General features: G+C 47.4%; 1 protein-coding gene and 1 long non-coding RNA gene across 5 annotated transcripts in view; one reads left to right on the top strand and one right to left on the bottom strand.

Moving 5' to 3' along the window:
- Rhpn2 (rhophilin, Rho GTPase binding protein 2) overlaps positions 1 to 13,015 on the bottom strand; it is a 58,108-nt gene that overhangs the window by 22,319 nt on the left and 22,774 nt on the right. For both annotated transcript variants that reach the window (XR_391076.1, NM_027897.4), the window contains exons 3-4: positions 8,861 to 8,989; positions 6,277 to 6,352 (exon numbers count right to left, since the gene is read on the bottom strand). Coding sequence is in view for 1 of the 2 variants with exons in the window: in NM_027897.4 (NP_082173.3) it covers positions 6,277 to 6,352; positions 8,861 to 8,989 (205 nt within the window). In the remaining variant the exon portion in view is untranslated. The remainder of the gene's footprint in view (positions 1 to 6,276; positions 6,353 to 8,860; positions 8,990 to 13,015) is intronic.
- Positions 6,842 to 12,764, top strand: Gm51476. Of its 3 annotated transcripts, XR_003946747.1 has the most exons (4): positions 6,842 to 7,090; positions 8,773 to 9,210; positions 10,769 to 10,893; positions 11,186 to 12,764. It is a non-coding gene; the product is annotated as a predicted gene, 51476 (long non-coding RNA). The 3 variants fall into 3 exon arrangements; XR_003946746.1 differs by having other exon boundaries at positions 6,842 to 7,022; positions 10,769 to 12,764; XR_003946745.1 differs by having other exon boundaries at positions 10,769 to 12,764.

The following is a 13,015-nucleotide window of genomic DNA, read 5'->3' as shown; positions in this document are numbered from 1 at the left end:
AGAGGCCACTAGCGTCCTCAAGTTCACAAGTCCCTCTTTTTTAAAACTTTTTTTTTTTTTTTGGTATTTTTGAGACAAGGTTTCTCTGTGTAGCCCTGGCTGTCCTGGAACTCACTCTGTAGACCAGGCTGGCTTCGAACTCAGAAATCCGCCTGCCTCTGCCTCCTGAGTGCTGGGATCAAAGGCGTGCGCCACCACGCCCGGCTTAAAACGTTATATTTTTTAACACAAAGGAAAAAAGGGGGAAGCTATGTAATAGTTAAGTGACGGTATGTTAACTACTTCTGACAGACCAGCAAGGAATCAGACCCTCCACCTTCATGCTGCTTCAGTACCTGGACACATGGCCTTCTGAGCCAAGGAGATGTCTAAGGCCTAGGGATATCTGGAGTGGAGGACTTTGTGAGAACAGCTCTGGTGGTTGGACATATGAGACATCCCTGTGCAACCCTTTAGCTGAGTGCACAACAACCTACTGTTTGACAACTGCTCTGAGTTCATGCGGTCATTCAACAAACACTGATTCGTACTTGCTATCTGACAGGTGCTGTTTGAAGATCCTTCCCCTACACTGGGCCCATACTGACAGAGAAAATGAGCAACCACAACAGGCTTAACAGTACGGCATAATAAGTTGGATGAATATCCCTTATCCAAAATGCTCCAGATGGTTAATACCTCCGACTTCAGACTTTTCCAGATCTCAGACTAGTTGTATACACATACTATATTTGGGACCCGAATCTAGACTTGAAGTTTATTTATGGATTTTTATTTGATGAATATATAAGAATTTGTCTATAAGTCTATATACACACATGCTAGAGCACAAGGAGGCCAGTAGAGGGTGCTTTATCACCTGGAATCACAAATAGCTCCTAGCCACCAGTTGAGTGCTGGGAACTGGACGGGGGTTCTCTGCAAGAGCAGCCAGTGCTCACACCCCGGAGACATCCCTCCAGCTCCTGATCCTCTTTTATAAACATATACATGTAGCCTGAGGGTGATCTATCTTATACAATACTTTTTAAGAAATTTAGTACAGGGCATTTGTGATGTGGAATTTTCTACTTGCTGTATCTGTAACTGTTCAAAATATGAAATTTGCAGTATTTTGGGTTTTTAGATATGGAGAGACTCAACCTGAATTTGAAGATGTTAGGTATTCCGGGGAGGGGGTGAGAGGACTAAGGGAGTCACATACAGGGTAGGTGTTCCTAGGTAATTTTCCAAAAGTGCTACATGGAAATTAACATGACAGATCAAGGATCATGGTTTCCCAAATCTTTGTGAGGTATTTTATCTATTTATCTACCTACCTATTTATATTACTTGCTTATTATTTATTTATTTAGTGTGTGTGTGTGTGTGTGTGTGTGTGTGTGTTTGATCCAGTCTTGCTATGTAGCCTAGGCTGGCCTCCAGTTCAGGATCCTCCTGCCTCTGCCTCCTGAATGCTGAGACTACAGACATACACACACTGAGCCTGTCTTATATACACATGGTTCTTGAAAACTCTCTGTCTTCTGTGTGTATCAGGCACAGACACGCACACCTTTGTGTCTGCCTATACTTGCTCTACACAAATGGGGACTGAATAACTTAGGTGTGCTCATCTCTACAACTTGGCAATACAGCAGCCATTTTTCATGGGTCATTAAACATCTAGTGCAAGACTTCTAATGGGTCTATAATCCTCCAACGCAAAGAATTATTCGAGTATTCAACAAATAACCTGCACTGTTCCTCACCAGTGCAAGCTAAGACTTCTACTTAATTTCCACGTTTCTTGTTTGTTTACTAAAACAGGTACTTCTATGTAGCTCTGGCTGTCCTAGAACTCACTCTGTAGACCAGGTTGGCCTTGAACTCACAGAGATCCAAATGCCTCTGCCTCCTGAGTGCTGGGATGAAAGGCCCGTGACACCATGCCCATCCCCCAGGTTTTTTTAAAATTCACTTTTTAAAATAATAAAATGCAGGTGTGTATTGTGTGGGTAGACTCCCTATGGCTGCAGGTAACCTCAGAGGCTAGTGGTGTTGGGTTCCCAGGAGCTGGAGTTACAGGCTGCTGTCAACTGCTCAGTGTGGGTGCTGGGAACCAAAGCGAGGCTTCTGCAAAAGGATTACTAGCCATCTTAGCTACCGAGCCATCTTATTGGCCTGTAACACCTCCTGGGAGCAAACAACAGTGCTTCAGAAGTTAAGGTCATTAACTGCACAGTGAGCTCAAAGTTAGCCTGAAGCTCAGCTGAGAGACAGAGAGATTACACTTAAAATAATAAAAGAAAATTAAGAGAAACTTTATGTTCCGCTCATAAAAATAAAACAGGATTGTGACAGAATTCTAAATGTTTTCCTGGCTTCTTAATTTTGAACCAAATCTCACAAGGTAGCCCAAGTTAACCTGGAACCCATGATCCTCCTGCTTCAGCCCCCAGAGTGCTGGGACACATCACCACACCAGCTATTTCTTTTTTTGTTTTGTTTTGTTTTTAGTTTAGTTTTGTTTTTTTTGTTTTTTGTTTTTTCAAGACAGGGTTTCTCTGTGTAGCCCTGGCTGTCCTGGAACTCACTCTGTAGAGCAGGCTGGCCTCGAACTCAGAAATCCTCCTGCCTCTGCCTCCCAAGTGCTGGGATTAAAGGTGTGCACCATCACGCCTGGCCACACCAGCTATTTCTGACCTTGAGAATTCAATACTTGAGAGCTGATGAAATGTATCCCACTGTGAAGATTTCACTTAGCATCTGGATGGTCTGTACAAGCTCAGCTTAGGGAGTGGCACTATTAGAAGACTTTGTCCTGTTGGAGTAGGTGTGGCCTTGATGGAGTAGGTGTGTCACTGGGCTTTAAGACCCTCATTCTAGCGGCCTGGAAGCCAGTTTTCTGTTAGCAGCTTTCAGATGAAGGTGTAGAATTCTCAGCTCTGCCTCCACCATGCCTGCCTGGACACTGCTATGCTCCTGCCTTGACGATAATGGACTGAACCTCTGACCCTGGAAGCCAGCCCCAATTAAATGTTGTCCTTGTAAGAGTTGCCTTGGTCATGGTATCTGTTCACAGCAATAAAACCCTAAGACAGCATCCCAAGCCCCCATGTAAATGATGGGGCTATGATGGTTGCCTGGGCGTCCGATGCCTGGTGAAGAGGCAGGGTTAACCAGATAACAGGATTCACTGGCCCGGTACTCTAAGAGGCAAAGTAAAGGCATCCGCCACTGAGGCTGCTCCTCACCATTGCCTCAACAGTCTGTAGCCAAGAAATTTAGGAAAATGATAATAAATATTTAAAGGAAGGTACAAAATTCTTTTTGAAAAAAAAAAAGCTATTTATAAAACCCAAGAACCAACTGGAAAATAACTGAATTAGTAAGAAATTATTAAAGTAGCCTAACCTGCAAAAAACACATATACATACAAACACATAAAATAAAACTTAAACTAAAAGTCACAAATGAAAAAGTAAAAATCAACATTTTGAGGGGATCTTGACAAAACACTAAAGCAAATATTTGGGGCAACCCAGGTGTGGCAGCATGCACCTGCAGTCCTAGCAGCCAGGTGTATGGTAGCGTGCACCTGTAATCTTAGCAGCCAGGTGTGTGGTGGCATGCACCTGCAATCCTAGCAGCCAGGTGTGTTGTAGCATGCATCTGTAATCTGAGCAGATGGGTGTTGTAGCACACACCTATAATTCTAGTTCAGAGGCTGAGGCAGGAAGGTGGAGCAGCTACATAGATCCTATCTCAAAAGAAAATAAAAGCAAAACTAGCTACAGAAATGTAGTCCCCTGCACTTGCCTTGCCACTGTGAAGCCTTGGGTCCAATCTCTAGTACTGCTAAAACATGAATTTAAGAAAGTTAGATGTGGGGGCACACTTGAGAAGTAGAGGCAAAAGAACCAGGAGTTCAAGGCACACATTAGACACATATGGCCCTACATTAAAAAACCAAATCAAATCAAAAAAAGCCCTGAACTGTCCAGAAAAGGAATTTACTTTAATGGCACCCCCCCCACTACCACCCCCCAGTTGATCTCCTAACGCTGGACTCGGGGAATGGTGTCCACGGTTTTACACAGGCCAGCGCTATTCCCTGAGGGACACTCTCCAGGCCTAGTGGTGTGTGCTAAGGAATACGGCTACTTTAAAGTGTCAGTCTTTAAATAGAGCAAATCACACCATGAAGCTTGCCTGACCTAACATTCCAAGGAAACACAGGTCAGGTCTGAAATGGAACTGCCCAGATCAAGTTCACTCGGCCACTCCTCCTCCAGCGGCTGCATTTCTCTCGAGCATAAATGTGGTGGAATGGAGAAAATTAAAAGTCTGCTCACTGGGTTCCTTTTTGCATGACTGACATCTGCAGGCTCCCTTTTGGGCTAAAATGAGATGGTTGGAAACCTCCGGCTGAGCAGTGGTTGGCCATGTCCACAACATGGGATTTGGTTTTTGTTTTTGTTTTTTTTTACTCCCTTTAATGTGGAATTTGGCATGTGATCTATTTGGATCTCTACCGATGCCATAAAATCCCCAGGTTTCTATGACACAAGTCTCCTTTAAAAATGCCTGCATTCTTGTAACTCTGGAGCTAAGCAACACCTGCTACTCTCTGCCCTTCTCCCAGTGGAGTACACCCCTCCCACAGAGGTGTGGCCTGGATTGGAACAGAGTAGAGCAGAAGTTTAAAAAAGAAGAAGCTGGGAGTAGGGGTGCACGCCTTTAGCCCCAGCACTTCGGAGGCAGAGGCAGGCGGATTTCTGAGTTCGAGGCCAGCCTGGTCTACAGAGTGAGTTCCAGGACAGCCAGGGCTATACAGAGAAACCTTGTCTCGAAACAAACAAAAAGAAGAAGAAGAAGAAGAGAGAAAGAGAGAAAGAAGAGAAGAGAAAGGAAGGAAGGAAGAAAATAAAAAACTGGGGTCTGGGTGTGGTGACACATGCCTTTAGTCCCAGCACTTGGGAGGCAAAGCCAGGTGTATCTTTGAGTTTGAGGCTACCCTGGTCTACAGAGTGAGTTGTTCCAAGAGAAACCCGGTCTTGCTGTGTGTTTGGAAGTTGAGCTGAAGGAGACATAACAAAACCCTAGAGGGGCTAGAGACATGACTCCGTGGCTAAGAGCTGCTCTTGCAGAGGACCTGGGCTCATTTTCCTGAACCTGTATGGCAATGGCTCACAACCATCTTTAACTCCAATTCCCGGGGATTTGCCACCCTTTCCTGGCCTCTACTGGTACTGCATGCCCATGGTGCACAGACACACACATGCAGGCAACATCATACATATAACAACAACAACACTAATAATAATCAATAAATGATTTAAATGTTCCTGGTAAAGGCTTATTTAAATCAAGAGATGGCAGTCTCTGATCAAGAACAGCGGTCAAAGACATAACTTTTTAAAGTATTAACCAACTTTTCCCTAAAAGATACATTTTGAGCAGCTAGTGACAACCCAAGGTTCAAACCATTTACTGCTCTTGCAGAAGATCTGGGTAGATTAGCATGCACAGCGGCCAGCCTACAGCTGCCTGGCACTCAGCTCCAGCGGATTCTATCTCCCCTAGCCTCCAGCGGTGGCATATGATAGTTCCAGCTTGGGCCACATAGTGAGACTGGCTCAAAGAAAAAGAATAGCAAGGTAGTATGGAGAGTAAAGGCACTTGCTGCCAAGCCTGATGACTGGAGTTCTATTCCTGAGACCCAAGTGATGCAAGGAAGGAGAGACCCAACTGCAAGCTCTTCTCTGACCTCCACACAACCACACAGGTGTCCATGTCCACCTGTCTGCAAGTACACACACACACACACACACACACACACACACACACACACACGGAGAGAGAGACAGAGACAGAGAGACAGAGAGACGTACATACACATCCACATACCCACACATAAATAAATGTAAATTAAAAATTTTTTTAATAAAGACACCAACATAGAATATAATCTGCCTCTGTCAGGCACACAAAAGGAGTTACAAAGTCACCAAAGACAGACAAGAACATAGGTCACTGTAGAGCACTTGCCCCGCACACCCAAGATCCCGGTTCCATCCCCGGCACAATGAAAGGGTGTCAGAAGCCATCAGAGACACAGGAAGAGTTTCAGAGGAGCGAATACACAAAAATCTCCTTGTAAGTGGCCAAGTGAGGTCCCAGGGTCACCTTGCAGACGTCAGTTGACATTTGAGTCGTGGCGCCTAAAGCCACTGCAAAGCATATGTCATTGCATTCCCATCTCTGGCCCAGTGCCCACTGTCTGAGATTTACCTTGAAGACGATGGAAAAGTCAACTTCTTTGGTCTCCTTCAGGCCGAGAGGAATCAGAGGAATGGTGAACGCTTCCCTATCAAGAACACACAGGGTTCATGAACAGCCCGCCCTGAAACTGCCCCTTTGGCCAGGGCTCTGACAGACCAACTCCCATCCTCTAGGTCTACCCAGCACCCCTTCCTTCTCTTTGAATATGGCTCCCAGCATCCTAACTTAAGGGAGCCTTACTGTGTTGGTCTAATTCAGTTCTCAGCTGCCCTCTATGGATTACTACTAGGGGCTGCCCGTGTGCACAAGGCCCATGTCTGCTGCTCTCTACGTGGGTGCGTGCATCTTTGCTGCACTGGGCCTCCCTCTAGACTACAACCACAGCACTGTCCACTCCTCACCACAGCACCCTTCCCCACCCCCAACACCTCCCATGATAGGACCCGGGGCTCTCAAGGCGTTCTTCTTTCAGGGGCACATCATGCCATGTATCTTATTGCACAAACCCCCAGAGGCCACTGAGTCACCCCACAGGTTGACCTGTGAATGCTCCCTGGACCTACATTCCTAAGGGTAGGGCCAGAAGGAAGTGCTGGGTTTTGCAAATAGGGATTTAGCTCTTTGACCTGTAACAAGAGACCTCCATGGGCTGCTGAGCCCAGCCCCAGAGAGAAGGCCAGGAATGCTGGGCAGGGTTGAGTGGACCATGGCTGAAAGCTGAAACTACCTCTGTGGCACACCGGTGCTAAAGGCAGGTGAGACCCAACCCAGGTATGTGGCCTCCCCAAAGCCTGCCCGGAAGACTGGACCCAGGGGGAAGCTGGTAAGTCTCGGTCTTATTCTTCCGGGTCCCAGAATCCTCCTATGCCCAGTGATTGGCCCAGTGAGAAGAGGAACCATAGATATGCTGAAGACTCAAGACACCAGGGTACCTCCTACCCCAGGGTGGCACTAACATGCCTTCTGGCAGCCCCTGCCACACACACACCCCACACACCAGCCTCTCTGAGTTTCTCATTTGCATACTGAGATGACATCTCTGTGCACCTCACAGAAGTGCTCAGATCTAAGGTACTAAGAAAGAGACAGTTCATTTGAAAAATAATACAAGGCGTCACTGGGAATCCTTGTGCCTCTCTACTTTTCCCAGTGACACAGGAAACTAACAGAAGCTACCGTGAGGAGTGGCCAAAAGCCCCTACTTTGTAGGAAGAACAACCCCCACCCCACCCCCACCTCTTCAACACAGCTAACAGGAGACCAGACACTGCATACTGCCTGTGCATACTATCATGCCTGGAATGCTTGAGCCTCTTAGCCCTTATAGACTGGAATCTAACAGCAGAGCCCAGGCCGAGGGAACTCTGTGGAGGAGGTGGGGGTGCGATCATTAGGTTTTGTTGGTTTTCACTGGAGTTTTGAAACTGTATCGGGAGCCCATGGGTAAGCCAGACGAGCACAGATGCCACTGGCTGAAGATCTAGCAGGGTTCCAGGCATGCATGTTTGCGTTCACCTTTGAGAAAGGTCCCAGGTGACATACAGAGGATAAGTATTAGGAAATGCACATTCCGAGGTGACTCAAAATTCGAGGAAACTATTTCTTGTTTCCGCTCAGGCTCACTTGCTTCTTGAGACCGCACAGCTTCCCCACGCAGAAAGCATGGAAACTGCTCCCTTGACGTGTTTTCTCTTCCTTAGGTTTTGTTTTGTTTTGACACTCAGGAATGGGCCTTGTGCAAACTAGGCAAATACTCTGCCACTCAGGACCCCTCCTAATAAGCAGGGGTCTACCACTGAGCCCCGCCCCCAGCCTCTCACTAGGGGATTCCTGGCAGGGGCTCTACCACTGGGCTACACCACCTGCCCATTTTAATTTTACTTTGACACAGTATCTTGTTATGTACCCCAGAATGGCCTCAAACTCGTGATCTCCCTGACTCAGCTTTGCTGAATGGCTGAGATCTTTGCCCCCAAGCTATCAGACCCTGTTGGTAATTTCTTCTTAAAGATTTATTTATTTATTTATTATATGTAAGTACACTGTAGCTGTCTTCAGACACTCCAGAAGAGGGTGCCAAATCTCGTTACGGATGGTTGTGAGCCACCATGTGGTTGCTGGGATTTGAACTCCAGACCTTCGGAAGAGCAGTTGGGTGCTCTTACCCACTGAGCCATCTCACCAGCCCCGGTAATTTCTTCTTAAACTTGGGTATTTCTCCACTAGCCCTGCCCTGCAATGGTTCACATACAGTGAACAGAGGAATCTCTGGGTTTTCCTGAGTGCCTCACCTCAAATACTCCCAAAGGAATGGTTTTGAATTTCAGCATTCATTTCTCAAATATTTAGCAGGGTCCATTTCTGAAGAATTCCCCCATTGCACCATCTTCGATGGGAATTCAGATGGGTTCCCTAACTTTTCATGGTACAATACGTACATGAAATCAGTTTATACTTTTTTGGCATTTAATTCACACTCCAGTTCTTTCTCTATGAACCTCACAGGTTCCCCGCTTCGGCCCAGTTCAGTGTGGCATCCTAGCTGCAGACCCACTCATGCTCAGAGAGCATCTAGAAGGCATCGCTTACTCACTCGGTGCCCTGGTACACTCCCACGGAGATGTTGAGCCCCTCCAGCTCCTCCTTCAGCATCTGCAGGTCTGAGTTGACAAAGCTCAGCTCCAGGCGAACCTGTTCCCGCACCTTCTGGTTTGTGGCGACCCTGGGGGGAGGGGGGGGAGTTGGGGGAGAGGGAAGAGGAGGAGAAGAGAGAGAGGGAGAGAGAATGAATGAATGAATTTCAGCCAGTGTCCTTGCTGATCAATCCTTATAAGGGATCTCGGGAGATGACTAGCTATCTCAGAATCTCAGAGACCCTGGGTACCAACGCCATCCTGACTACACCAGGCAGCAAATGGACCTAAGATGTGGCTGGTAACACTGGTAAGCTGCTGGGCATGAATCCTTAGAGGAATTAAGTCTTGAGAAGACCCAAACCCAAACCAAAAAATACCTACTCTCCATCACCCACTAAACAGGTCACAAACACTTGGAAGGCAGAGACAGAAGAGTTTCAGGCCAGCCTGGGCTACAACGTACGGCTGTCTCTCCAAAATCCAAATCAAGACGAAACTTAGACCACGAATAAGATCACATACAGTGGTTAAGAGCATGCACTGCTCTTGCAGAGGCCCCAGGTTAGGTTCCCAGCACGCATGTCAGGTGGCTCACAGCTATCTGTCTCAAAGAGCATCAATCTATAAATGCTGACAGCCAACATAATATTTACTGGGGAAAGACCCATTGCTTCCCTCTTCTGAACAAATCCAACAAGGCCACTCTTAAGGTTTTATTTATTTATTTATTTATCTTCCTTTTTGCAGTGTTAGGGATGGACCCAGGGTTTTATACATACTGGGAAAATTCTATATCTCTGAGGTATAACTCCCAACCCAAACTTTTACTACTGCTTTCCCTCCCTCCCTCCCTCCCTCCTTTCCTTCCTTCCTCAGTATCCCAAGTGCTGAGATGACAGGCTGAGCCACCAAGCCCAACTTAATTAATAACCCCAGGGGGGAGAGTAAGGCACAGATCCCTAGCACAGAAGGAGAGAACAGGAGGTAAGGAGGGACTGGAGGAGGAGGGAGAAAGAAAGGGGGAGAGGAAGGGAGGGGGAGAGAGAGAAAGAGATCCTAAAATGTATATAGAGCTGCAGAGAACCAAGAAGAGCCAATATGATTTTGGGAAAGAAAAACAAAGTAGGAGGACATGCACTATCTGACTAGAAACACCACTACAGTTAGGATCAAAGGTGGCTCACACCTTTGATCCCAGCACTCAGGAAGAAGAAGCAGGTGGGTCTGAGTTTGAGGCCAGCCTGGTCTGTAGTTCTGGAATCACCAGGGCTACACAGAGAAACCCTGTCTCAGGAAATACAAAACAAACAAACAAACAAAAAACAAAACAAAACAACAACAACAACAACAACAAAACCCACGTCACTATAAAGCTAGAACAGCTGGCACACCGTGGAACTGATTAGCCCGAAGCCAGAGGCCAGAAGAGAACAGACAATGCAGAGATGAACCTGTACATTCATGGTCAATTGATTTTGATAAAACTGCTAAGACATCTGGGCTGAGGTGGGGAATAAGCATTTAGTAACCACACAGAAGCAATCAGATTTCCATTAGATGCTGGCAACCAAGAGGTGGGGGTGGGGTGGGGGGTGGGGAGGTGTTTCCAGGACTCTTTGACTTTTGGGCACAAAGATGACTCAGAAATCAATCCCAAGGTTTGAGTTGTTCCTTGAACAAGTGAGATGTTTTTCATTGACTCATTGGTAGAAGCAGCTTTCTCAACTATGGTGTGCCTAGGCAAGATGGTGAGTGTTCCCAGCTGTCTCTGGGCCAGGCTGGAGGCTTAGACTTGTCGGTTCCATTGCTCTGTACCCAGACTGCTTCTCTGAATGAAAACAAATGGCTTCTATGTCCCTTCTTAGAGGCATGTGTCCTTTCTACGGTAGTGATCCAGTGTGCGTCTCTGAGGCTGCTGTGGCCTGGCAACTGAACCATGTCTGAGAAGCACCAGGCAAAGAGTGTCTGGGCCCTTTCCTGCCCAGAAAAGGTACACCACCACCACGACTCTCCATGACCCGTGTCTTGAGGATAGGAATCAGTGCCCTCAGGTTCTCACAAAGAGCATGCGCGGTGAGGTTTTCACAAAGAGCATGCGCATCTGTAAGAATATTGTAAGAATGGGAAGATTCCCACCTTTACACTCTTGGATGAGTCAAGTCACAAGCATAAACAGGGACAGGCAGGCCAAGCTAAGTACTTCCTACAACCACTGGACACGCAGTACATGTTTCCTGGCATCTTGGAGCTTCTGGGATCTTTTTCTCTTTTCTTTGCAACAGGGTCTCACATATCAACAGCCCAGCCTTACACTTGCCTTGTCTGCGCAGCCAAGATCCCATCTCACAATGGCTCGTCTACCCCAAGTTCAAAAGGACCACTTTGGTTTGGAGAGGAATCACTCCCTAAGAGTTGGTGTGTTGAAGGTCTCCCAGCAGTGCTCAGAAATGGGGATTGGAAGAAGTAGCCGGATCATGGGGGTCTCTGACTTCATCAACATTAACCCACCAATGGATTCTTAATGGAAAGACATTATGGGGCATTGGTGGGAACATTAGGAGGTGGAGCCTGGTTAGAGAAGGAAGGTCATTAGGTGTATGCCTTTGAAAGGTGTTTTCTTGTCCCCGCCCCTGTCCGGACAGTCACCCTCCATACAGCCCAGGTGCCTTGGGGCACATGCACAGGACACAGGGTAATTCTTCCTTTCCTTAGATCCAGCTGACCCAGGACCAACGTCAAGACAGGGTTTCTCTGTATACCCCTGGTTATCCTGCAACTCGCTCTCTGTAGACCAGGCTGGTCTCAATCCTCTTGGCTCTGCCTCCCAAGTGCTGGGATTAAGGACATTCACCACCACTACCTATTAAATCCAGTCTCTTTGAAGTCTCCCCCTACCCCCCCCCCGCCCCCATATCTGTCATGAAAAGTCCACTGTAAAAACAAACGGTAATTTCACATTCTGATCCACGTGTCCCTGTTTGTTTTTGCGTGGTGCAGGGATGGAACACAAGGCCTCTGTGACTGAGCCACATCAGTTCTTCATTTTTAGTTTAGAATAATTTCACTGTCTTCCAAACCTTTTAGTAAAACTGTCCGTGTGAGAGCAGGTTCCACGCTGACTCCGGGTCTCCCCCGTGCTATAGAGACCGTGTGGGACATTCTAACAGCCTCTGGCAGGCTGTCTTTACTCGGCCAGTTTGCTCTGCCAGAAATATTCCCGCAGCCCACTCTGCCAGGGATTCAAGTGGGAAAGGGCGGGGTTGGGGGGATGGCCACCTGTGCCCTGTACAGATTGTGACTAAGGCATCAGATCTGTCCCCGGTGTTCAATGAAGGCAGACAGCAGATCAGGCATCAGTCTGAAGGCCAAAGGGGACTCAGGCATCCCACTGCACAGCCACGCTCGAGCCGCTGGTTACTGGCCATGTGAGCACAATCACTAACCTCACACAGCCAAGGCCACCCCGGCCTGAGACTCAGCCTGGCCATCACAGAGCCACTCCTGCACTTGCCTGTCAGTGTATGGCTCTTTCAACCCTAAACTGGTAGCCTAATTTTAAAAGTTCAGCCATTCTAAGATTTTTTTAAAACTTCAGCATGGTGGCACAGGCCTAAAATCTGGAATCTGGAGAGGTGGACACAGGAGAAGCTTGAGTCCCAGGTCAGCCGGGGACACAAAGTGAGACTCCTTTCTCAACAACACGAGACAAAACAAAAACAAAACACAGGGAATGTGTCTCAGTTGGCAGAGTGCTTGCCCATACGTGAGACCTGGGTGTGGTAGCAACATTTGCAATCCCAGCGCTGGGGAGGCAGAGGCAGGAGGATCCTCACTACTTCAAGGCTGGGCTACAGAGTGATTTCTGGGCCAGCCAAGGCTACATAGTGAGACCCTGTCTTGAAAGAAAGGAAGAGGGAAAGAGAGAGAGAGAGAGAGAGAGAGAGAGAGAGAGAGAGAGAGAGAGAAAAAGATGATCTAAGTGATGGATGGCAATGAAGTCTCACCATGTGACAGATCTCATGGGGGCTGTTTACTGGGGAGGGGTTTATAGAGGCTGCCTCTGGGCGGGGGGTGGAGGGAAAAGGAGAACAAGAAAGGAGAGCTTGGCCTTT

This window comes from Mus musculus, chromosome 7 (assembly GCF_000001635.26).
Source record: "Mus musculus strain C57BL/6J chromosome 7, GRCm38.p6 C57BL/6J".
NCBI lineage: Eukaryota > Metazoa > Chordata > Mammalia > Rodentia > Muridae > Mus > Mus musculus.
This window is presented reverse-complemented; position numbering and strand designations above follow the sequence as displayed.